We start from the raw sequence: 18,172 nt of genomic DNA on the forward strand, positions 1-18,172 counted from the left end.
AATAGTTACATAAAAAATAATTTATAACCTTTTCATATGAAGTTGGGTAAAGGCAAACTTTGTACCAAAGTTATAGAGTTCGACGCAATCTACAACATTGCAATTGACAAGTATTTTATTTGAAACCTTTAAAGTCCAAAAGGTTCATTTTAAGTTCTTATTAGATTTTGAAATTTAAAATTTAAAATTTTCAAATGACCTTGGATGTTGACATGGTCTATAATAGAGTTATAGTTGTTAATACGCTCTACAACTTTGTAGTTGACAAGTTTTTTATTTGGAGTCATTTAGAGTCCTAAATATGTATTGTTCTCATATTTTGAAAACCCATTAGAGTTTGAAACCACCTTGAATGTTGATATGGTGAATACTGAAGTTGTACTGATCGAAGCTATCTACAACTTTGTAGTTAACAAGTTTTTTTTTAATTTAAAACTCTTTAGAGTCTAAATTATTTATTTGTTTTAAGTTCTCAGATTTTGAGATCAAAATTTGCAAAAAAATCTCGGATGAAGATAGACCATATATCAAAGTTGTAGTGCTCAACAAAGATATAAAACTTTGGAGTCAATTTTTTTCATTTGAGATCTTTGTTTTTGCGAAGGGAAAGTGATTATATTAAGAATTGGCACGGTACATCCCCCAATTACACATGAAAACAACTGAAATAAAAAATACATAATATTCTATCAAGATTCTTCCATCGTCTTCTTTTCCAGTGGCTTTTCTCGATGCAACCGATGCTCTAGATGAACAGAGTCTCGTTGAATATTTTTCATAGTAGTGCAATTTAGTAATTTAATGATTTTTTGGAGCTTTAGAATGACAGGTAAATTGAGAAAAAGTTGAATCTGGAAATGACAAAAATAGTGAACGGATGGAGTAAATTATCATGGCAAACGAATTCGAATATTTCGTCATGATCTGTTTCCATTTTCACTGAAGAGAAGTGACAGAGTAATGGACACCTCAAGCGTGTGCCCTTTGCTTACATAAGAAAGCATCTTACAAGTATAACTCCGAGGAGATCCCTTGGAATATAAACTTTTTCTATCGTTTTCTCCACAAACGCAACCGTAAACAAACACAAAGGTCGGCAAAGGAAGCAGCCACTTTCCACTTGGTACAGCCTCAAGCAAGGAATCATGCTTGGGAGCTGCAAACCTCTGTCACTCGCGCTCGCACATTGGAGCGCCCTCTGCGTTTTTCAACTCTGCACACTCTCAAATTGGTACGCCTGTGTTGCTCTGGTAAACTCCACTGGTGGACAAGTCAGTCTTTCCTTCAGCTGCTAGCTCAATGTACATTGTGATATACTTACTCTACCCATAAAAGAATGCAACTATAGAATTTATACAAATCAAACTAGCTTAACTTTGACCATATTTATTGTAAATAATATAAAAATTTATATAGTTTACTACCAAATATATTTTATAATTAATTTAATGATACTTATTTTGTATCATAAATGTTAGTATTTTTATGTAACGATTTTGGACAAACTTTAACTCATTTGACTCTTTAAAAAGTGATAATTGCATTCTTCTATGGACAGAAGGAGTCTACTAGCAGTAAGGTTGACAACATTTGATTTTGTGTATTGTTAAATTTATAGCATTAAACACGTTAAAAGACGATTTTGTGCATACGTTTTGTAAAGCATTTGCTTAATTAAGTACACACGGTACATACCTCTTGAGATTTCAAATACCGTTGCATGTAGCTTATGGTAATTGAACTTTATTATAAATATGCCTAATACTAAAGAGCAAAATTTTCTTTCTCTAAATTTTGGATTTTTGTCCATCTCTCTCTTTTCGGAGCATAAAAATTCTAGCTAGTTTTACTTAAGAGTAGTAGTACGTGATGGATTACATATTAGAGTTTTTGCTTTATTGTCTCGTCAATGACCTGGACTCGGGACCGATGCTCATACAAGTTAGAATAACACACGTTCAACTATAGTATAGATTCTGATTCCAAAATGTATTGAAACATATGACATGAGATGTAAATTTTCGTTGCAACGTATGTGCATCATTTTTAGTTTTTTATATAAAAAAAGAATAGGCTGGGCAAACACATAGAAGTGGTAATTTTCCTAAAGGCATCTAAGCCCCCTTTGGAACATATGATTTACCAAGGATTTTTCTAGGATTGTAAACCTATATATAGGAAATTTTTATGTGGCCCTTCCATTGGAGCAAAGAGATATGACACACATCTTTATTTGAATTGTCTTTAATATAATATAATATATCCCAAACCCGTTGGTGTCCCCAGCAGACACGCAACGCATCGCATTCGCATATGCTCCCACATATTCGCTTCTCGCCTTCCCTCCTCCTCCTCCTCTCCTCTGCTGCTGCTCGCTCTAACCAACACCCACCTCCCCTCGCTCCCTATATTAACTCACCGTCGCTGGTGATTCACCCTCCTCTCATTTTCATTCGATTACACACACAGAGACAGGGAGAGATCAAATTGATCTACTGCGATCTCGACCAAACAAATCAGATAAGTTCTTGCAAGACCGGGCGACCGATGAAGTTCGGCAAGCGGCTCAAGAAGCAGATCGAGGAGAGCCTGCCGGAGTGGCGGAGCCACTTCCTCAACTACAAGGAGCTCAAGCGCCGCGTCAACGCCGTCTCCTCCTCCTCCTCCCCGCCGGCGGCATCGGCTTCGCCATCATCATCCCGGGCCGCGGAGGCCGACTTCCTGACGCTCCTGGACGCCGAGATCGACAAGTTCAACGCCTTCTTCCTGGAGCGGGAGGAGGAGTTCGTCATCCTGCAGAGGGAGCTCCAGGAGCGCATCCACCGGGCGGCGGATGCGGCCGAGGGATTGGCCTCCGCGCCCGAGACCATGGCGCGCATCCAGCGCGAGGTGGTGGACTTCCACGGCGAGATGGTGCTGCTGCTCAACTACAGCAGCGTCAACTACACGGGGCTCGCCAAGATCCTCAAGAAGTTCGACAAGCGCACGGGCGGCGTGTTTGGGCTCCGCCTCCCCGTCATCGCGGGCGTGCTGCGACAGCCCTTCTTCACCACTGACCTCATCTCCGAGCTCGTCAGGGACTGCGAGGCCATGATGGAGGCCGTCTTCCCGCCCGCCGCCGTCTCCGCCGCCAGCAGGGACCTCCACGAGCGGCGGCAGGCGGTCGCCGTCGCCGAGCAGAGCATCTTCCGCAACACCGTCGCCGCGCTGCTCACCATGCAGCCGCTGCCGGAGTCTGATTGGCTCGTCCAGTCCGTCAGTAACACGCCGACGGCGTCGCCCCTCGTCCCCACGCAGTGAATCGACTGCCTCCTCACCTGTTGCTTTCCTTGCTGCTCATCACCTACCTGAGTACCTGTCGGTCGGCCCTCGCCATGGCCACCACCATGGTCCATCCATGGCACTACAGTACTACGCTATGCAATTGCAATATACAAGAACGCACCACGCTAATAATATTTACTGATGTGGTGTAAATTAAATTAATTGCAGGCTACCGTTTTGGATTCCTTAATTTTCTGCGACGATCGAAATTAATGCCGCAGTGGCAGTGCTATGCGGCTGATGTGTAATTATCAGTCTGTAGTATTTGTACTATCCTTTTTGTTTCTTTTGATGAGGTGTCCTTTCTGCTCTTATTTTGCCATCTTTTACCTACAAACTAAATACGGAGAGTACTAGGACTAGTAGTAGGTGCCTGCCTGCCTGTGCTTACATGCATAACGATCCTCGTTTGGGATAGGATAGGATATATTTGTCATCAGGCATTAGTTACACAAATGCATGGTGCGTTGACCTATCGGAAATAGTGTGACCACTTCAGCGGTGGTGTCGTTCAAAGTCTTTTTTTTTTTTTTTTGTGTTTCGCCACCACTCTGCCAGCCGACAGGCTTGGCATCGAGTGGTGACGAAACACCAAACAAACAAAACAAAAAGACTAATAAGAGTAGGATCCGGCCGCTCCATCCACAGAATATACCGTACGTGTACGCGGTGGTGGTAGGTAGTGCCGTAGCGGGCTGTTTGAACAAGAAGAAATGCATGCATGCTGGACTGCTGGTGGACTCTCAACAAGATGCCTGCCAGATCTCGAGACGAGACCAGAGTCGTCGTAGATCAGCAGTTGCAGCTCCTTCCTTTCGTCTTTCCTGGCTTTCTCCCTCGTATGGAAGATGACAAGAATAGCATTCTTTCAGAAAGGTGCCTAACAACAGACTTAATTGGACAGTGAGATGGGCATGGTTGCTGCTCTAATAATTATTAACGGGCACTGGATGGATATTCCTCGCGAAATGCCGAAACTGAACTGAATGCAGATCGAGCTCGGGACCACGATCACGCTGTGGAAAAAGGCAGGTCGAGCATGTGGGTTTGAATGCTGCACTACTCCAAGAAAAGGACTGCTTGCTTGGTGGTGTAACCAAATGCAGACAGTGGCGCCTGTTGTCGGTCGTCAACAAGAGAGGAGCGAACCCGGCAACATCTCCATCGCCGCCTTCCAGTTCCTGAGGTAGCTTGTACGATGCCTCAGCCTCGATCTCACTCAGTCGCTCCTGAACCAACTAATAATGACATACAAAGAGTAAGACGAACCCATCAACTAACAATAAAAATTTACACTCTCTTGCATTGGGCGTGGTGGATCAACATGCATGCTTTAATTTGCGGCATGAACCCATGTGATCGAAGATGATGGACAGATATGGAGAGATTGATCTCCTGAGGGCCGGGCATGCGGCGGGGGGGGGGGGGGGGGGGGGGGGGGGGGGGGGGGGGACTATGAGTAGGGTTTGTATCCTAAGATTAAAATCTCAAGTCGTGATACCACATAGAGAATAAAGTTATTAGTGTAAGGCATTAATTATTTATATTGCTAAACATTTGAGGGTGGACTATATATAGATACTCTTGGGAGAGTAGGTAGCCCATTAGAAATAAGATGAAAATTGAGGATTATAATTCTAACAATACATATGTAATCCGGATGCTAGATCCTCGATCGAAAACATATTTAACATCTGAAATCCTACTTGAACTGAGAATAATATCTTGCAGATCTTTGTGCTTGTGCCATGCATGGTCACACAAGTCACCTTAAACAATATATATGTAGTCTATCTGCAACTAGTAAGCACGTTCTCACCAAAACAGAAGCGCTTTAGAGATCTCCTCTCATTATTAGCTTCACCAAATGAACAGGCAAGCTGTTATATATGTTAAACGCAAAAGCATGGTCGAGCTATTCGCGGACAAAGACAGGAGGCACTGCAAGAGCATATGCTTATGTTTTATGCCGAGGCGATAACCCTTATTTTTCTTGTTGGCACAGATGGATAGTGTAAGAAAGACAGTGGCGTCTCCTGATTGATTAGTTATAACTACGAGTGACCCATCTTATCCTGTGTTCCCTTTTTTGTAAAGCAGCGAATTACGTAGAGCATATGCGGCCAATTGATCTCGCTCCACTGCACTAACCTGCCACCTGACAATCGCGGGGCAGATGGCTTAGCTTTTAGAGCAGCTCCCTTATCCCCAATCCAACTGCCATATTTGGTGGAGTTGGCTCAAAAAATTAGCTCCAGCAGCTTTCCTTTCCCATCCCCATTAATTGGTGATCACAAAAAAAAAGCACCAACACTCCCCCCAAATAGAGGGCGAGATCGATGCAGCTCCCCCAATACATTTTATTTAGAAATGGAAGAGAAACAAAACATGACATTGATTAGAGAGAGAGAGAGAGAGAGAGCCGTCACCCACGGCGTGAATGGACTAGATGTAGGGATGGCAATTCTACCCATGGTAGTTATTATATCTACCAGACGGTGTTGGTGTGCGTATAAAATTCCACCTGCAGTGTTGATATGGCTATAAAATTCTACCCATAGATGTGGGTGCATATACATTGATTCATTGGTTGGTGCTTGAAGTGCAAGGGGTTCGATCTATTTTGATGGAAATCCAAGTGAATTACAAATGCCCGCGGGTGTGGGTACGGGTGTTACCCATTAACAAATTGGTGATGGTAGGTATTTACTCTACCCGCACCCTACTCAACCCGCTACCATCCCCAACTAGATGATTTCTAGTCTTGCTTGCCCTTATCACTAGAACCTAGGTTTGGCTTGGGTGTGGGGTAGTTTCATGGTAAAGATAATCAATTTTCCCAAATATCCAATAGGTATTTTGGTGTTTTAGTGATTGATGATCTACTGTAACTTGGTGGCAGATGGATTGCTAGATTGTTAGAATCTCATGTCCCCGAATTGTTAAAAGTTGCTTGCTTGCTCAAGCTTGTGTCTTTGTCGTTCCAATATAATACCATCAAGAACAAGAGAAAGAGCCAATATCCCATTGAAATACCCTTTTATGGGTGTTTTACGTATAAATACTATTTTTGCTTATTTTAACAATCCACAATACAAAATAAACATAAAAATTGTTCAAGAATTGTTAAATTTAGATAATTCAGATACAAGAAGACTCTAGAAGAATAATAGCGAATCCAAGAGAGGAAGAATATTGGACCAATGAGCACGAGTACAAGACTTAGAAGGAAGACTCAAATGGTCAATATAAGAGCCTAGGGAACAAATATAGGAACCAACAAGGAGAAGGCGAATATGAAATCCTAAAATACCCAAGAAACTAGATTCTCACAAAATCTATGGAAATGTGCGTTCAATATAAACCAATTTTAATATCACTACTCCTTTTTACAAATAAATATAGGTAGTTTTTGAACCTACTTCTTAAAAACAATGATTTTTATTGATTGCTACTCCCCCTTCCTGAAATATAAGGTATCCAAGTAATTTTAGGACATATTATGTGGTAAGAAAAATGACACATATAACTCTCACTGATTACTGTATTCGGGTTGGTGATAGACATTAATGGTAGGTATGCATGTAAATGTAGTATTTTGGAGTGTTTGTTCACCTAGAATTCCTTATAATTTGGTACAAATGTTGAACTCTAGATCCCTTATATTTCAAGATGGAGGGAGTATTTAATTCAGAAGTCATGCAGGAGCTAGTAAAAAACCAAACAAATAGGGTCTTAGTTTTTTTCTAAAGCCATTTAGAACATTAGCAATTAGATCACCGGCTCACATTAGTAGTTAGATCACCTGCTTCTTCTTGATGCTTTATGTTGTCAGCTTGAGCATCTCCAAGAGTGCCTCATGCAATATTCTAATTTTAAAAATGAAATTATACACAGAAAATCTCCTCCAACTATACTCATATATAACCTAAAGTTAATGACCCCTAAATTGTTTTCTTCTACCTCAAATTTGAGTCACTTCCTTATCTAGCGTATCTCAAGAAAGATGAGGTTGAGAATTAGGGTAAATGTTTTTGAAGAATATTTTTGTTTCCGGTAACCCTATGTAGGAAAATAAAATTATTTAGTTTTTCTATCAATCATAAAAGATTTTAGGTGGATTCTTGGAGATGCACTGGGGACGAGATCAGTTTGTCATTATCATTTTACTAGAACACATGCCCATGCGTTGCAACGGGTTTTCATATGTTCTAGAATTAAAGTCTCTGTCGACGCACTGCATGTCACAGGGTAGCCTACATGCGGTAACTCCACACGATAGCCCGTGGGTGGCGTAGTTGAATTCCATGTCTGTCCCTCTCTATTCTTTCTTGGATCGTTGTTTTCACCTGGCACTAATTTTTTGTTCTCATGTGTGAAAGGATAGATTGTCTATTATTGGAGATATGCAGCGCTGTTTGCTTGGGTGATAATAGGTGTTTCGGTTTAATTTCCCCATGATGGGCGTGATAAAACAAAAATGTTTAACCGATGTTTAAGCTTTCTTTCTTTATTTTCTCGTCCTAATATACCGATGTATCCGTGATAGATCCGGACTCTGGATTCTTGTTGTTTAGACGTGATATGTGTTGTTTGGAAATTTATTCATCCAACGTTGTGTATGTGCCTCAGATTTTTACTACGTATATATGCTATTTTTTTTCTCCGTGATTTGGAATTGGTTTTGGTTCTGGTTCTGGTTCTGGACACAAACTCGGAGGCTGGGACACGGACATGTGCATTCGGTTGGGGCTGTATTGGGCAACAAATGAAGGTTTTAGAGGAGAGAAATTTTACTTTTTGCCTCATACACGGTCGTCGACCGGTACAGTGTCATCCACACGCTGCCGCCCTCGCAGCAAAACACGTATCGCCCCGCGCGATCACGACGCCGTGCAGGGACCGGTCCCACGTGAAGCCGTCGTCGGTGGGCGGCGCCCCTGCACGCACGGTGCCTCGGGCTCACACAACGACGATGGCTCCTTGCTTGTACCAGAGTTGGACGGGCAGGTTCGGGAGCGGCGCAGACTCGCTGGTGAATGGGTCGACGAGACGGGACGGGTGCCTGAAATTAGACGACATGGTCCATGGCGAGCACCTCCGACTTACGGGATGGCACGACGTGGCGTCCTGTGACCGGGCGCAGCCAGACGTCGTCATGCATGCGGTCCTTGGCGAGGGAGAAGGCCATGTACCCGTGATGCGATGGGAACACGACGCATGGGAGATTCGACCTCTTGTCCTCCGCCGTTGGATCCTCCAGCATTTCGTCAGCGGTGGCGCGGCGATACATGTGCTCGACGACGCGTATGATGATGATGATGATGATAATGATTCGTCGTTTCTATGGTGGGAGAGCTGGAGGGCAGAGCTGAAACCAACATGGACAGCAAACCTACGAGCCCCTGATGCAGTTTCATCGTCGTGGTGCGGTGGCGGCATTATCACCGACGGCGAGAATCCGCAGTTGAATCTGCTCAGCTTATCTGACAATCTTGTCAGCATGCTTGGTGTCGTCGTCGCGTGCATATTGGCAGCCCAACTCGTGCGTGCCCATGGTCGCGTTGTATTCTTCTTCACGTGAGGGTCTGAGAGAGGTGACCAAGAAAATGGATGGACAAAAAAATAGACTAAAATTTTGTCTCTTTATTATAGAAAAAATTATAGATTATAGATATGGACTACCAAACGTGCCCGTGCGTTGAACATAACCCAATATGTATATGAATCGGACTCTATGTCATCACTACATACGAGATGTTCTAACTTGTGTGAGCGTGACTCGTGAATCTAGGTTATATACAAGATACGGAGGGTGAGACCCAATACGTATTGGAATCGGATCCTCTCTATCCATCATCACTAGACGCAAGTTGTTCTTACGCATATGAGTATAGATCATGAGTCAAGATCAAGTAAAAAAAGAAACAGAAGAAACTCTCCACTGTCCATGTAGTTAGGAGAAGGTGGACGAAAATAAATAGAATGAAATCTTAGCTCTTTAATATTAGGTATAGATATAGATGAAGGTAGAAAACAAGTGTGTGTAAGCCTAAGTGACTGAACAAACTCATGAATGGGCAGAGATGTCAAGGCGCATCCTTCAGCCTAACTGCCTAAGGATGGCCCTTAACGAGAAGTTCTATTTCACAACCCTAACTAACACAGAGCTTCAGTTCAGCCGCAGCCTTGTCTGATTCGCTCGGTCTTCGTCATTACCTCCCCTCGACCCCGCCTCCTGTCTCCAGTGCAGCCTCCTATCCCATCGACCGACGTCCTTCGCTGCCTGATGGCAAGCCATGCAACATCTCTCGTAACATTCGTCTCAACGCGGCATGTTATTCTTTACTTGTACGGCTTAGTTAGAAGATGATCTCACCTTACCGAATTTCGCTTCAGGTGCTGGTCCTTGAATTTCTCATGCGTCGCAGTAGTGGGCAAGAAATTTGGACCACTTTCCGGTTTCTTTTAGTAGTTACTGATTCTTTTGAAGTTCCTACATATATGATTACACGATACAACATATTTTAATTACACGATACAACTTATTTTCAAAACAGCCTGTTTGCTTGTTTTTTACTATGATGGTCGACCTAGTTGATCTTGTGGTGTTGCAAATGACTTTATACAGTCATTTGGTCACTTATTCTTAGGTATTTTTCTTCTCCATTCCTACAGAAGTACAGAACACGTGGTACATTATAGATGCAAGATGACAGTAGCTCTGTCAAATGTCAACTCCGAGGCAGGCCTCCAAAAGCTTAATGACTACGTTCTCACCCGCAGTTACATGACTGGGTATGTGATTTATAATGCGTGTTGATCAGTCATTGTTGGATTTGTCATATTTGCCTCAATTGGGCTTTGGGCTTGCATTCTATTATATCTCACGTGCTTTAGGTACCAAGCTTCAAAGGATGACATGGCTGTCTTCACTGCACTTACATCTGCTCCTCCATCAAGCTATGTCAATGTTACAAGGTGGTATGATCATATCAGCGCTCTCCTAAGGTCCAGGTGTGTACTTGAGCTACCGTTGATATCCAGACCCACAGTTTCATTTCTTCTGTCCTGTGCTTAAGGGTTCACTTATTTGATACGCAGTGGAATCACTGCAGAGGGTGAGGGTGTCAAGGTTGAGGCAACTTGTTCTGTGTCTTCAGCTCCCAGAGTTGCTGAACAAAAGGTTACAAAACGGCTATATATCTATTGTTTTGGTGGTCAAAATAATTGTTTGTTTTCAGGCTCTATACTGAATTGACAGACAATTTTGTGATACGGACAATGAGCAATTTGATATGGTTACTATGTAACAATTTATCACATATATGAAAAATTGTTATTTCCATCTCCCCTATCTGAAGCAGGCTGTAATTTCAGGCACGGTCGGTTGATGAAGATGGTGATGTTGACCTATTTGGTGAGGAGACCAAAGAAGAGCATGCAGCAGCGGAAGCACGCGCAGCAGCTGTTAAGGCTTCTGGCAAGAAGAAAGAGTGTATGTCTGTCCTTATTTATCTGGTTCCCCGCCCAGTATGACTTATTTAAAAAGTTACATTGAAAAGATCTAGAATAAGGAAGGTATTGGCCTGTGGCATTGTGATCCCTAATTATAATTAGTATCTCTAAAACTTCATGCAGTGGGATGCAAAACCAGCAAACTTTTTAGCCAAATTTGCACCCTCATATCATTTAATGAATGTTTTTATTGCATTCAGTTGCATATATGCTCATTTGGCCATTAAGGAAATCGTTGAAGTTAGGTTATATGATCTGAGAAATTCTATTGCTAACTGTGACCTTTTCTTATTTTAGCTGGGAAGTCGTCAGTTCTTCTGGATGTGAAGCCATGGGATGATGAAACTGACATGCAAAAGCTAGAGGAAGCTGTTACTGTTAGGAGTGTGAAGATGGAGGGACTGCTCTGGGGTGCATGTATGCCACTCTTTTCTTCCATGATATTCTACTTTTCAAAGAAGTGCTAAGTGCTAACGAAACTTCTCATGTCTTCTTAAATTTGTTTTTTTTCTAAACTTGAGATCCCATCCTTTGTAGCAAAACTTGTTCCAGTTGGATATGGCATCAAGAAGATGCAAATTATGATGACCATTGTGGATGACCTTGTTTCTGTCGACAGTCTGATAGAGGATCATCTCTGCACTGAACCTGCCAATGAGTACATCCAGAGCTGTGACATTGTGGCCTTCAACAAAATCTGTAAGTTGTCTTGGACATTGTTTGTGTCTAGAATGAGGCACCCTGTTTCATTACTTATTTTAGCCTTTTATGACAGTCATTATTATTATTCAGATACAGACCAGTAGTTTACTATGAATTGTGTTGTTTCCTGACAATTTATATGGCTGCGAACTGAATAAACTCACACAACCAGTAGTTTAGGAGCATATTTGTCCTAGCTTTAGATTCAGTTTGGGCTTGTTTGTGTGTTTTCTCAAATTTGAACTCTTCTCCACTTAACCAAGAAGATATTTGTTAGAGGCTTCTTTGTACGTTAGCTTCTGTTTCCAAGGTCCAGGAGCCCCATGTCTTTGGCTTGAATCTTTCTTTTCGCTGTTCTGGTTTGAATGGGCCTTAAACATTCAGTGACAGTTCCACATAACCTCCCACATGTATTTCTAAGCTTTAAGAAGTCCATAAGTTGAAGCTGATTCAAGTAGCATTAATGCCCATTGGTATATGAGTTCTGGGACTTGTGATCTGAAACCACATGCTCCCCTTTTCTTTCTGGTGGATTACTAGTTTGGCCAAAGTGGCCAGTAGACATGCTGATAGCCAACCTTTGGAGAAAGCTGATTGGTACTACTGTTAAGATCTTACAGTTGTACCGGGGCCTCAGTCATCATTTTGTTTTGCATTTTGTTTCTTGAAGTACTTCGCTAGGCTGTATGCACATCATGAACGTTTTCCCTTGGAATAAATAATGTACTCCAATGGACTGTTCTTAATGCATTTGTGTGTTCTAGACTCTAGTGGATTGTGTATTTGTGTTTGTCTTCTCCAGTTGACTCATCAATATTGCCAATCCTCAGTGGTAAAAACAGTTCCTAGCAGTAGGCACGGTAGTTGTGTGCTGCTTGGTTCTGGAGCTACCCATAGCCAATCTCTTTTTCTTTTTTTAACCTGACCAATCTCTTTTTCTGTTCTGTATGCTGCCTTAGTTTCTTTGTTACTGATCTCATATAATACAATAGCATCTGCGGGGTTTATTAGGTTGACTTACATATCCTTTGCTCTACTTTTATGAATTTACGACAAGAACCACCACTGATATTCTATCTGAATCTAGCTTTGGACTTCAGCAGGAATACTAATGAGCTGATTTTGTTGCAGAAAACTGGATCATGAAGGAACCAAAGTTGAGTGGAGTACCTTGTTCTGCACTGCTCATGATACCAGCAATTATATGTGTTTTGCCTTTTGACTGGTTTCTGTAAAATGACTTCATTTGTTGCCTGAAAGATGATTTGTTTGGATTTTTTGTGGAACATTGCTGGAGTTATGTATGTTTTTGGAAGCCTTCAGAGCCGATGTTAACTTGGGAGCTTAGTTTAGAAATCTTTATTGCATTTTTGGGTGATAATTTGGCACTAGGTCTATAAGAAATGTACAACCCATGTATAATTTGGTTTTTTTTATAGTTCTTACAATGGTTGCTAGGTCGTCTGTAGGCAGCATACCTGTGAGCAGCATGTCCTCCACGCCTGCACTGCTGCTTGCTGCCCATTGGTTTCACTTTTTTTAAAAAAAAAATTTGCTCAACAGCACAAAAGGTTTGTAATAAGCAGTTACAGACATTAGAGTTGTACACACAGGGTTTTTAAACAAACTTATCCTGATAAATCTTGACAATCATGAGAAACAGTCCTATTTCTCAGACAAGGAGCAAGTATACGGGTATATTTGGCAAACTTCCTTTAGCTCATAGGAGTCTTTTCTCTCTATCGTGAAATGAACTGGAGTCCGATCGGTACATTAGCATGAAGCTGGAGCCAGAGGAGCCTGACCAGAGAACGTAATGACTGAGTTAATGGTACAATGTGGTCTAACGAGTTACTTTTGAGTTTCCATTGACTAGAATGTAGGTTATTATATAATTTCTACAAATCTAGGCGCTTGTTGCCTGGTTTCTTCAAGCAGCACGTATGTCCCTTTCTCAACTCTAGATAGAAATGTTAGCCAAAAAGGACACCAGTATTCAACCTGGGTAATTTTTGAAGGTGCAACTTCAGTTCCTCCGGAGGTGAAAAAAGTCCCCCAAGTTACATGCGGACAATTTATTTTATTATTAAGATCAATCCACAGCATATCATATATCTGGTAAGTGGTAACCACACAAATTCATGGAAACATCTTTGGTACTGAATAGCACCACAACTGTGGCATATTCCCAGGGGCAAACATCTCCAGCATGCAGTGCACAGCATCACACCAAGAATGGCAAGTTCATATCCAGACAACACATTCACATGGCATCCCAGCCAATACATTGAACACATTTACAGCTACTCCACAAAACCAGCGACATTGGTTTCTTTCAGACATCCATCACATTCGCCATTCATCAAACAGATCAATCAACATTATTTTTCTCAACAAAAAGGGGCTACAAGCAGTGCTGCAAATAAGATCTGAAACACAGCTCAGGCACTGACCAAACTACCAATGTGTGCTCAACCCTCCCTACAGGAAAGGTCTCAGAAAAGTTATCATGACAACTTGACAAGGACTGAGCCATGCTTTCGTAGCAGGATCATAGAATCTCAATTTAGCAACACCCTTCTATCTCTGAATATGTGATGCAGAACAGATTGACTAGAAATCGTTCAAAAGAAACTTACAGTGTTTCTGTTTAACAATTTTCCTAGTGCTGTGAGCCGTACTTTTGACATGTTATTTCATTTCTTGCATGACCATGAACGAAAGCAAAACAGCTCCCAAATGCAAACAGAATGGGTTCAGTAATAACAACAGTGTAATACCAGATGGGCACAACCCGTTGCCTCATTCAGGACTAGAGAACAGTGCTCCTTTTCAATCAATGGAAATAACCAAGGACCTGCCCACCCACGTTCTGCCTGATTGCTTCCTCATGATCCAAAACACCATTCGGAGTAGTAATCACAACATAGCCCCACTGCAAAGAAAATCAGACCAAATAAACAGGATATGTGTTAGTGATACCATGCTGACTACATGTCAAATGTATGCTCCAGATCTAAAGCTAAACTGAATGGACATAAAGGTCCAAGGGATAAGTATAGGTTTATATACACACCTACCCAACTGTACAGCACATTGTATGGGAACAGGTGAGGAAAATCTGAATGGAGTATGCTCTAGTTCTTAAACTAAACTGTGAGGATATAATCATCCCAAGGGACACGACAGGACTATATGCAAACCAAGCATACTGGATAGCATATTGCATGAAGAATAAAAAACAGCATGTACAATAGGCAGCCATATCAGTTAGTTGTCTGACATGACATTATCAGATTATGTGCTTTTGCCCAACTTCCAAGTCAAAACTGAAACTGAGATTGTAGTACTTTTTCGAGGAAGCCAATAAAATATACCTGCCGTGTTGGGAGCATCCGAACTCTGTATTGTTCTATTTCCTTAGCTCTGAGGTCTTGCCTGTACGTAAGAGCTTTGCAATCTTTAATACGTCCATGAAGCTCCACATTAATTTTTCCAACTCTATGCGGATCAGTGACCTTGAAGTTTTTGATATACCCTGCAAAGCATCAACAGAATTCATAAGCACATTTGTTTAGACCAACAAACTGTACAGCTAAAAGAATACTGTCTAGATGCAAAATTTTAGAAAATCAACTTGCAGGAAGCATGCATAAGCCATTAAAAGTGGGGGGAAAGCATCCAGCTACTCGATGTCAATTTGTGCTCATTAAGCTGAAAGCTCTGTTGACAAATGAAGTAAGGCAAAACGCTAATTCGAATGTCAGGAATGCTTGGTGGAAAATAGACTTGTTAACATCTGGTGAATGTGCGCTGTTGCCTTGACCTGCGTAAAGCTGTTTGCCAACCCACGCACTGGAGCACACAGTACTGAAGAAGCAAACTTCGATGTCAACATGAGGGGATCAATTCCTTTTTTGCCTTAAACCACCTAGCAGCACGTCACTCGCAAGTCACCATTACATGTGCTCCTCCTAGAAATGGATTGATTACTTTGTTATTAACGACTTAGAAGCGGCATCAAAGCCTGGTGTGGTTCTTGGGTAAATCGGACGACGAGATGAGATTGGGAAAGGGAGATGCGGCAGCATGCTAGCTGGTAAGGGAGGAGGTTGTGGCTGCTACCTAGTAAGAGGCGGAATACTACCTCGGTGCTTCATGATGTTGAGGAAGGAGACCATGACGCCGGAGATGGGCTGGAGAAGCGCCGTCGCATTCCCCCGCCGGTCTGCGTTGACCATCGTGCGCAGAGCGTCGTTGAGGATCCGCCGCCCCATCGCGAGTGCCGAGGTTGGATCTCCACTCCCTGACCGCTGCGCCGGCGCCGCCGCCCTTTCCGCTTCCTCTCCCCTAGCAGTAGCACTACCCGCCGGCCGCCGCCGGCGCTCGCGATGGATTAGGAAGAGGCGACAAACTGAGGGCACGCTGCGCGCATGCACTCCTAAACATGGGCCGAGCGCTCTAGGCAGGCCAAGCCCATGCGCCATGTTTGGGCCGGAGCAGCCGTGAAGCGCCCAAATGGATCTTCTTGTTCACGGTCCGTGTGTCCTCGTTGCTGTAAAAGAGAATTCGCCATTAATAATTAAAAAAAGTTGTGCTTTTTTATTTGACACTACAAAATTAAAATTTTCTTATCTTCTGCAAACGAGTTTAACTTTCATACTCTGCCTTCCCTTACCATTCTCAGCCTTTTTAAAATGGTGTTGTTCAAGTCATGTTTGATCCCTTCGTCAAACTATTAGTCCTATTAGCTAAATGGAACTAGCTGATTCAAGCAACATTAAAGCCGTTGGTATATGAGTTCTGGGACTTGGGAGCTGAAACCTGATACCCCCTTCTTTTTGGTGGATAACTAGTTTGGCCAAATTGGCCTATAGACATGCTGATCGCCAGCCTTTGGAGAAAGCTGACTGGTATTACTGTTATCTTATAGTTGTATTGGGGCCTCATCATTTTGTTCTGCATGTTTCCTCTTGAAGTACTTCGCTATGCATTATGCACATTATGAACATTTTCCCTTGGAATAAATAATTTACTCCACTGGACTTCTCTTATGCATTTGTATGTGCTAGTGGATTGTGTATTTGTGTTTGTCATGTCCAATTGAATCGCCAATCTTGCCAATCCTTAGTGGTTTAAATAGTTCCTAGCAGTAGGCACGGTAGCTGTGTACTGCTTGGTTCTGGAGTTGCCAATAGCCAATCTTTTTTTTTGAATGAACATGGCAAGAGCATTGCCTCTCAATTAAGGAAGGAAAGAGAGTTTTATGTATAGAAAGTGCCATCGGCACAAATACCCCCAAAGGGCACACAGAGTAAAGTAAAGCACACAGCGCACACGTTCTGGGGGATAGATACAAGATCTAAGTCAGGTTGTTGAAGACCCTAGAGTATAGGTCGATGTCCTCTTTGGTTTTGAAGGATACCTGCCGAACATCCATCACCAAATTTTGAAAAATCCTTCTGTTTCTTTCCTTCCAAATGTTCCACATTACGTAGATGACCACCCCGTTGAAGTGTCTACGTCTCTGCCTTGGGATGTTGGCCGCCCCCTCTTCCCACCACGCCCTTATGCTAGATGGCTGCACCTGAAGCCGAATTAAGTCCACATCAAAGTGTTCCCACCCCAGCACAAGGCGCCAAACTTCTATGGCTAGGGGGCACAACAGGCACAAGTGAAGGACCGTTTCTAGTGGTCCGTTGCACAACACGCAATGGTCTTGGTGTGGCCAATTTCTTAGCTGCAAGTTGTCTGCCATTAGGATCTTGTTTTGTATAAGAATCCAAGTGAAGACTTTGCATTTGTTTTTGGCATGTGCCTTCCAAATAAGATCCGGACAAAATCTGCGGTAGGATCCTTGGAATTGTATGCGGTATGCTGATTAGGTCGAGTAACAACCATCTGTTGACCACTTCCAAACAATGGAGTCCCGTATTCCAGGCTGCAGTTGGATGCTCTATACCCTGAGCCACAGTGAGACGAATTCCTCTAAGTGAGTGGCTGTTGTGATCCTGCCTCTGAGCAAGCGAATCCAACTGTTATCGTGGAGCTCTTGTTGGATGGTTCTGTTTTCCCTCTTAACAAGTTCAAAGAGGTGTGGCGCATGGTTTTTGGGAGCTTCACCGTCCAGCCAACTATGATGCCAGAACTGTGCTTTCTTACCGTCCCTGACCATGAAGATGGTTGAGGCATTGAAGAGGAGTCTATCCGCTGGTTTACAAGGCAAGTCCATACCAGCCCAAGGTTTGGAGGGATCTGTCCAGTCCTGCCACAGCCAACACAATCGCAACGCTCTCCCAAATTTCTCCAAGTCTGGGACCCCAAGGCCACCAAGCTCTTTTGGTTTTGACACTGTCGACCAGTTGACAGGGCAGTGACCTCCATTTGCGTTCTCTTCCCCCTTCCACAGGAATGACCTATGGATTCTGTCAATCTGTTTTTTGGTCGAGGCAGCAAGTGGGAAGACAGTGGATTAGTAGGTAGGCATAGACGATAGGACCGAAGTGACCAGCGTTAAGCATCCTGCTTTGTTTAGCAACTTGCTCTTCTAGGGCGGTAATCTTTGGCCGATTCGCTCGATGAGAGGTTGCACGTGTATTTTACGCAGTGGCCTGTAGTGCAGCTGTAG

At 42.8% G+C, this 18,172-nt stretch overlaps 3 protein-coding genes across 3 annotated transcripts; 2 read left to right on the forward strand and 1 right to left on the reverse strand.

Moving 5' to 3' along the window:
- Positions 1–2,367: 2,367 nt before the first annotated feature.
- LOC136495382 (SPX domain-containing protein 5-like) lies at positions 2,368–3,636 on the forward strand. The gene has a single exon (XM_066491326.1). The coding sequence runs from the start codon at positions 2,548–2,550 to the stop codon at positions 3,298–3,300; it is 753 nt and encodes a 250-aa protein (XP_066347423.1). The 5' UTR covers positions 2,368–2,547; the 3' UTR covers positions 3,301–3,636.
- Positions 3,637–10,036: 6,400 nt separating this feature from the next.
- LOC136464175 (elongation factor 1-delta 2-like) lies at positions 10,037–11,648 on the forward strand. Its single transcript, XM_066463135.1, has 6 exons — positions 10,037–10,122; positions 10,225–10,341; positions 10,429–10,510; positions 10,705–10,822; positions 11,140–11,259; positions 11,380–11,648. The coding sequence occupies exons 1-6, from the start codon at positions 10,037–10,039 to the stop codon at positions 11,646–11,648; spliced, it is 792 nt and encodes a 263-aa protein (XP_066319232.1).
- Positions 11,649–13,902: 2,254 nt separating this feature from the next.
- Positions 13,903–15,956, reverse strand: LOC136495392 (small ribosomal subunit protein uS8my-like). Its single transcript, XM_066491333.1, has 3 exons — positions 15,692–15,956; positions 14,922–15,082; positions 13,903–14,479 (listed from the first exon to the last, which is right to left on the reverse strand). Exons 1-3 carry the CDS (start codon positions 15,819–15,821, stop codon positions 14,381–14,383), a joined length of 390 nt encoding a protein of 129 aa, XP_066347430.1. The 5' UTR covers positions 15,822–15,956; the 3' UTR covers positions 13,903–14,380.
- Between the last annotated feature and the right edge of the window lie 2,216 nt (positions 15,957–18,172).

The sequence above is a fragment of the Miscanthus floridulus genome, chromosome 1, assembly GCF_019320115.1.
Source record: "Miscanthus floridulus cultivar M001 chromosome 1, ASM1932011v1, whole genome shotgun sequence".
NCBI lineage: Eukaryota > Viridiplantae > Streptophyta > Magnoliopsida > Poales > Poaceae > Miscanthus > Miscanthus floridulus.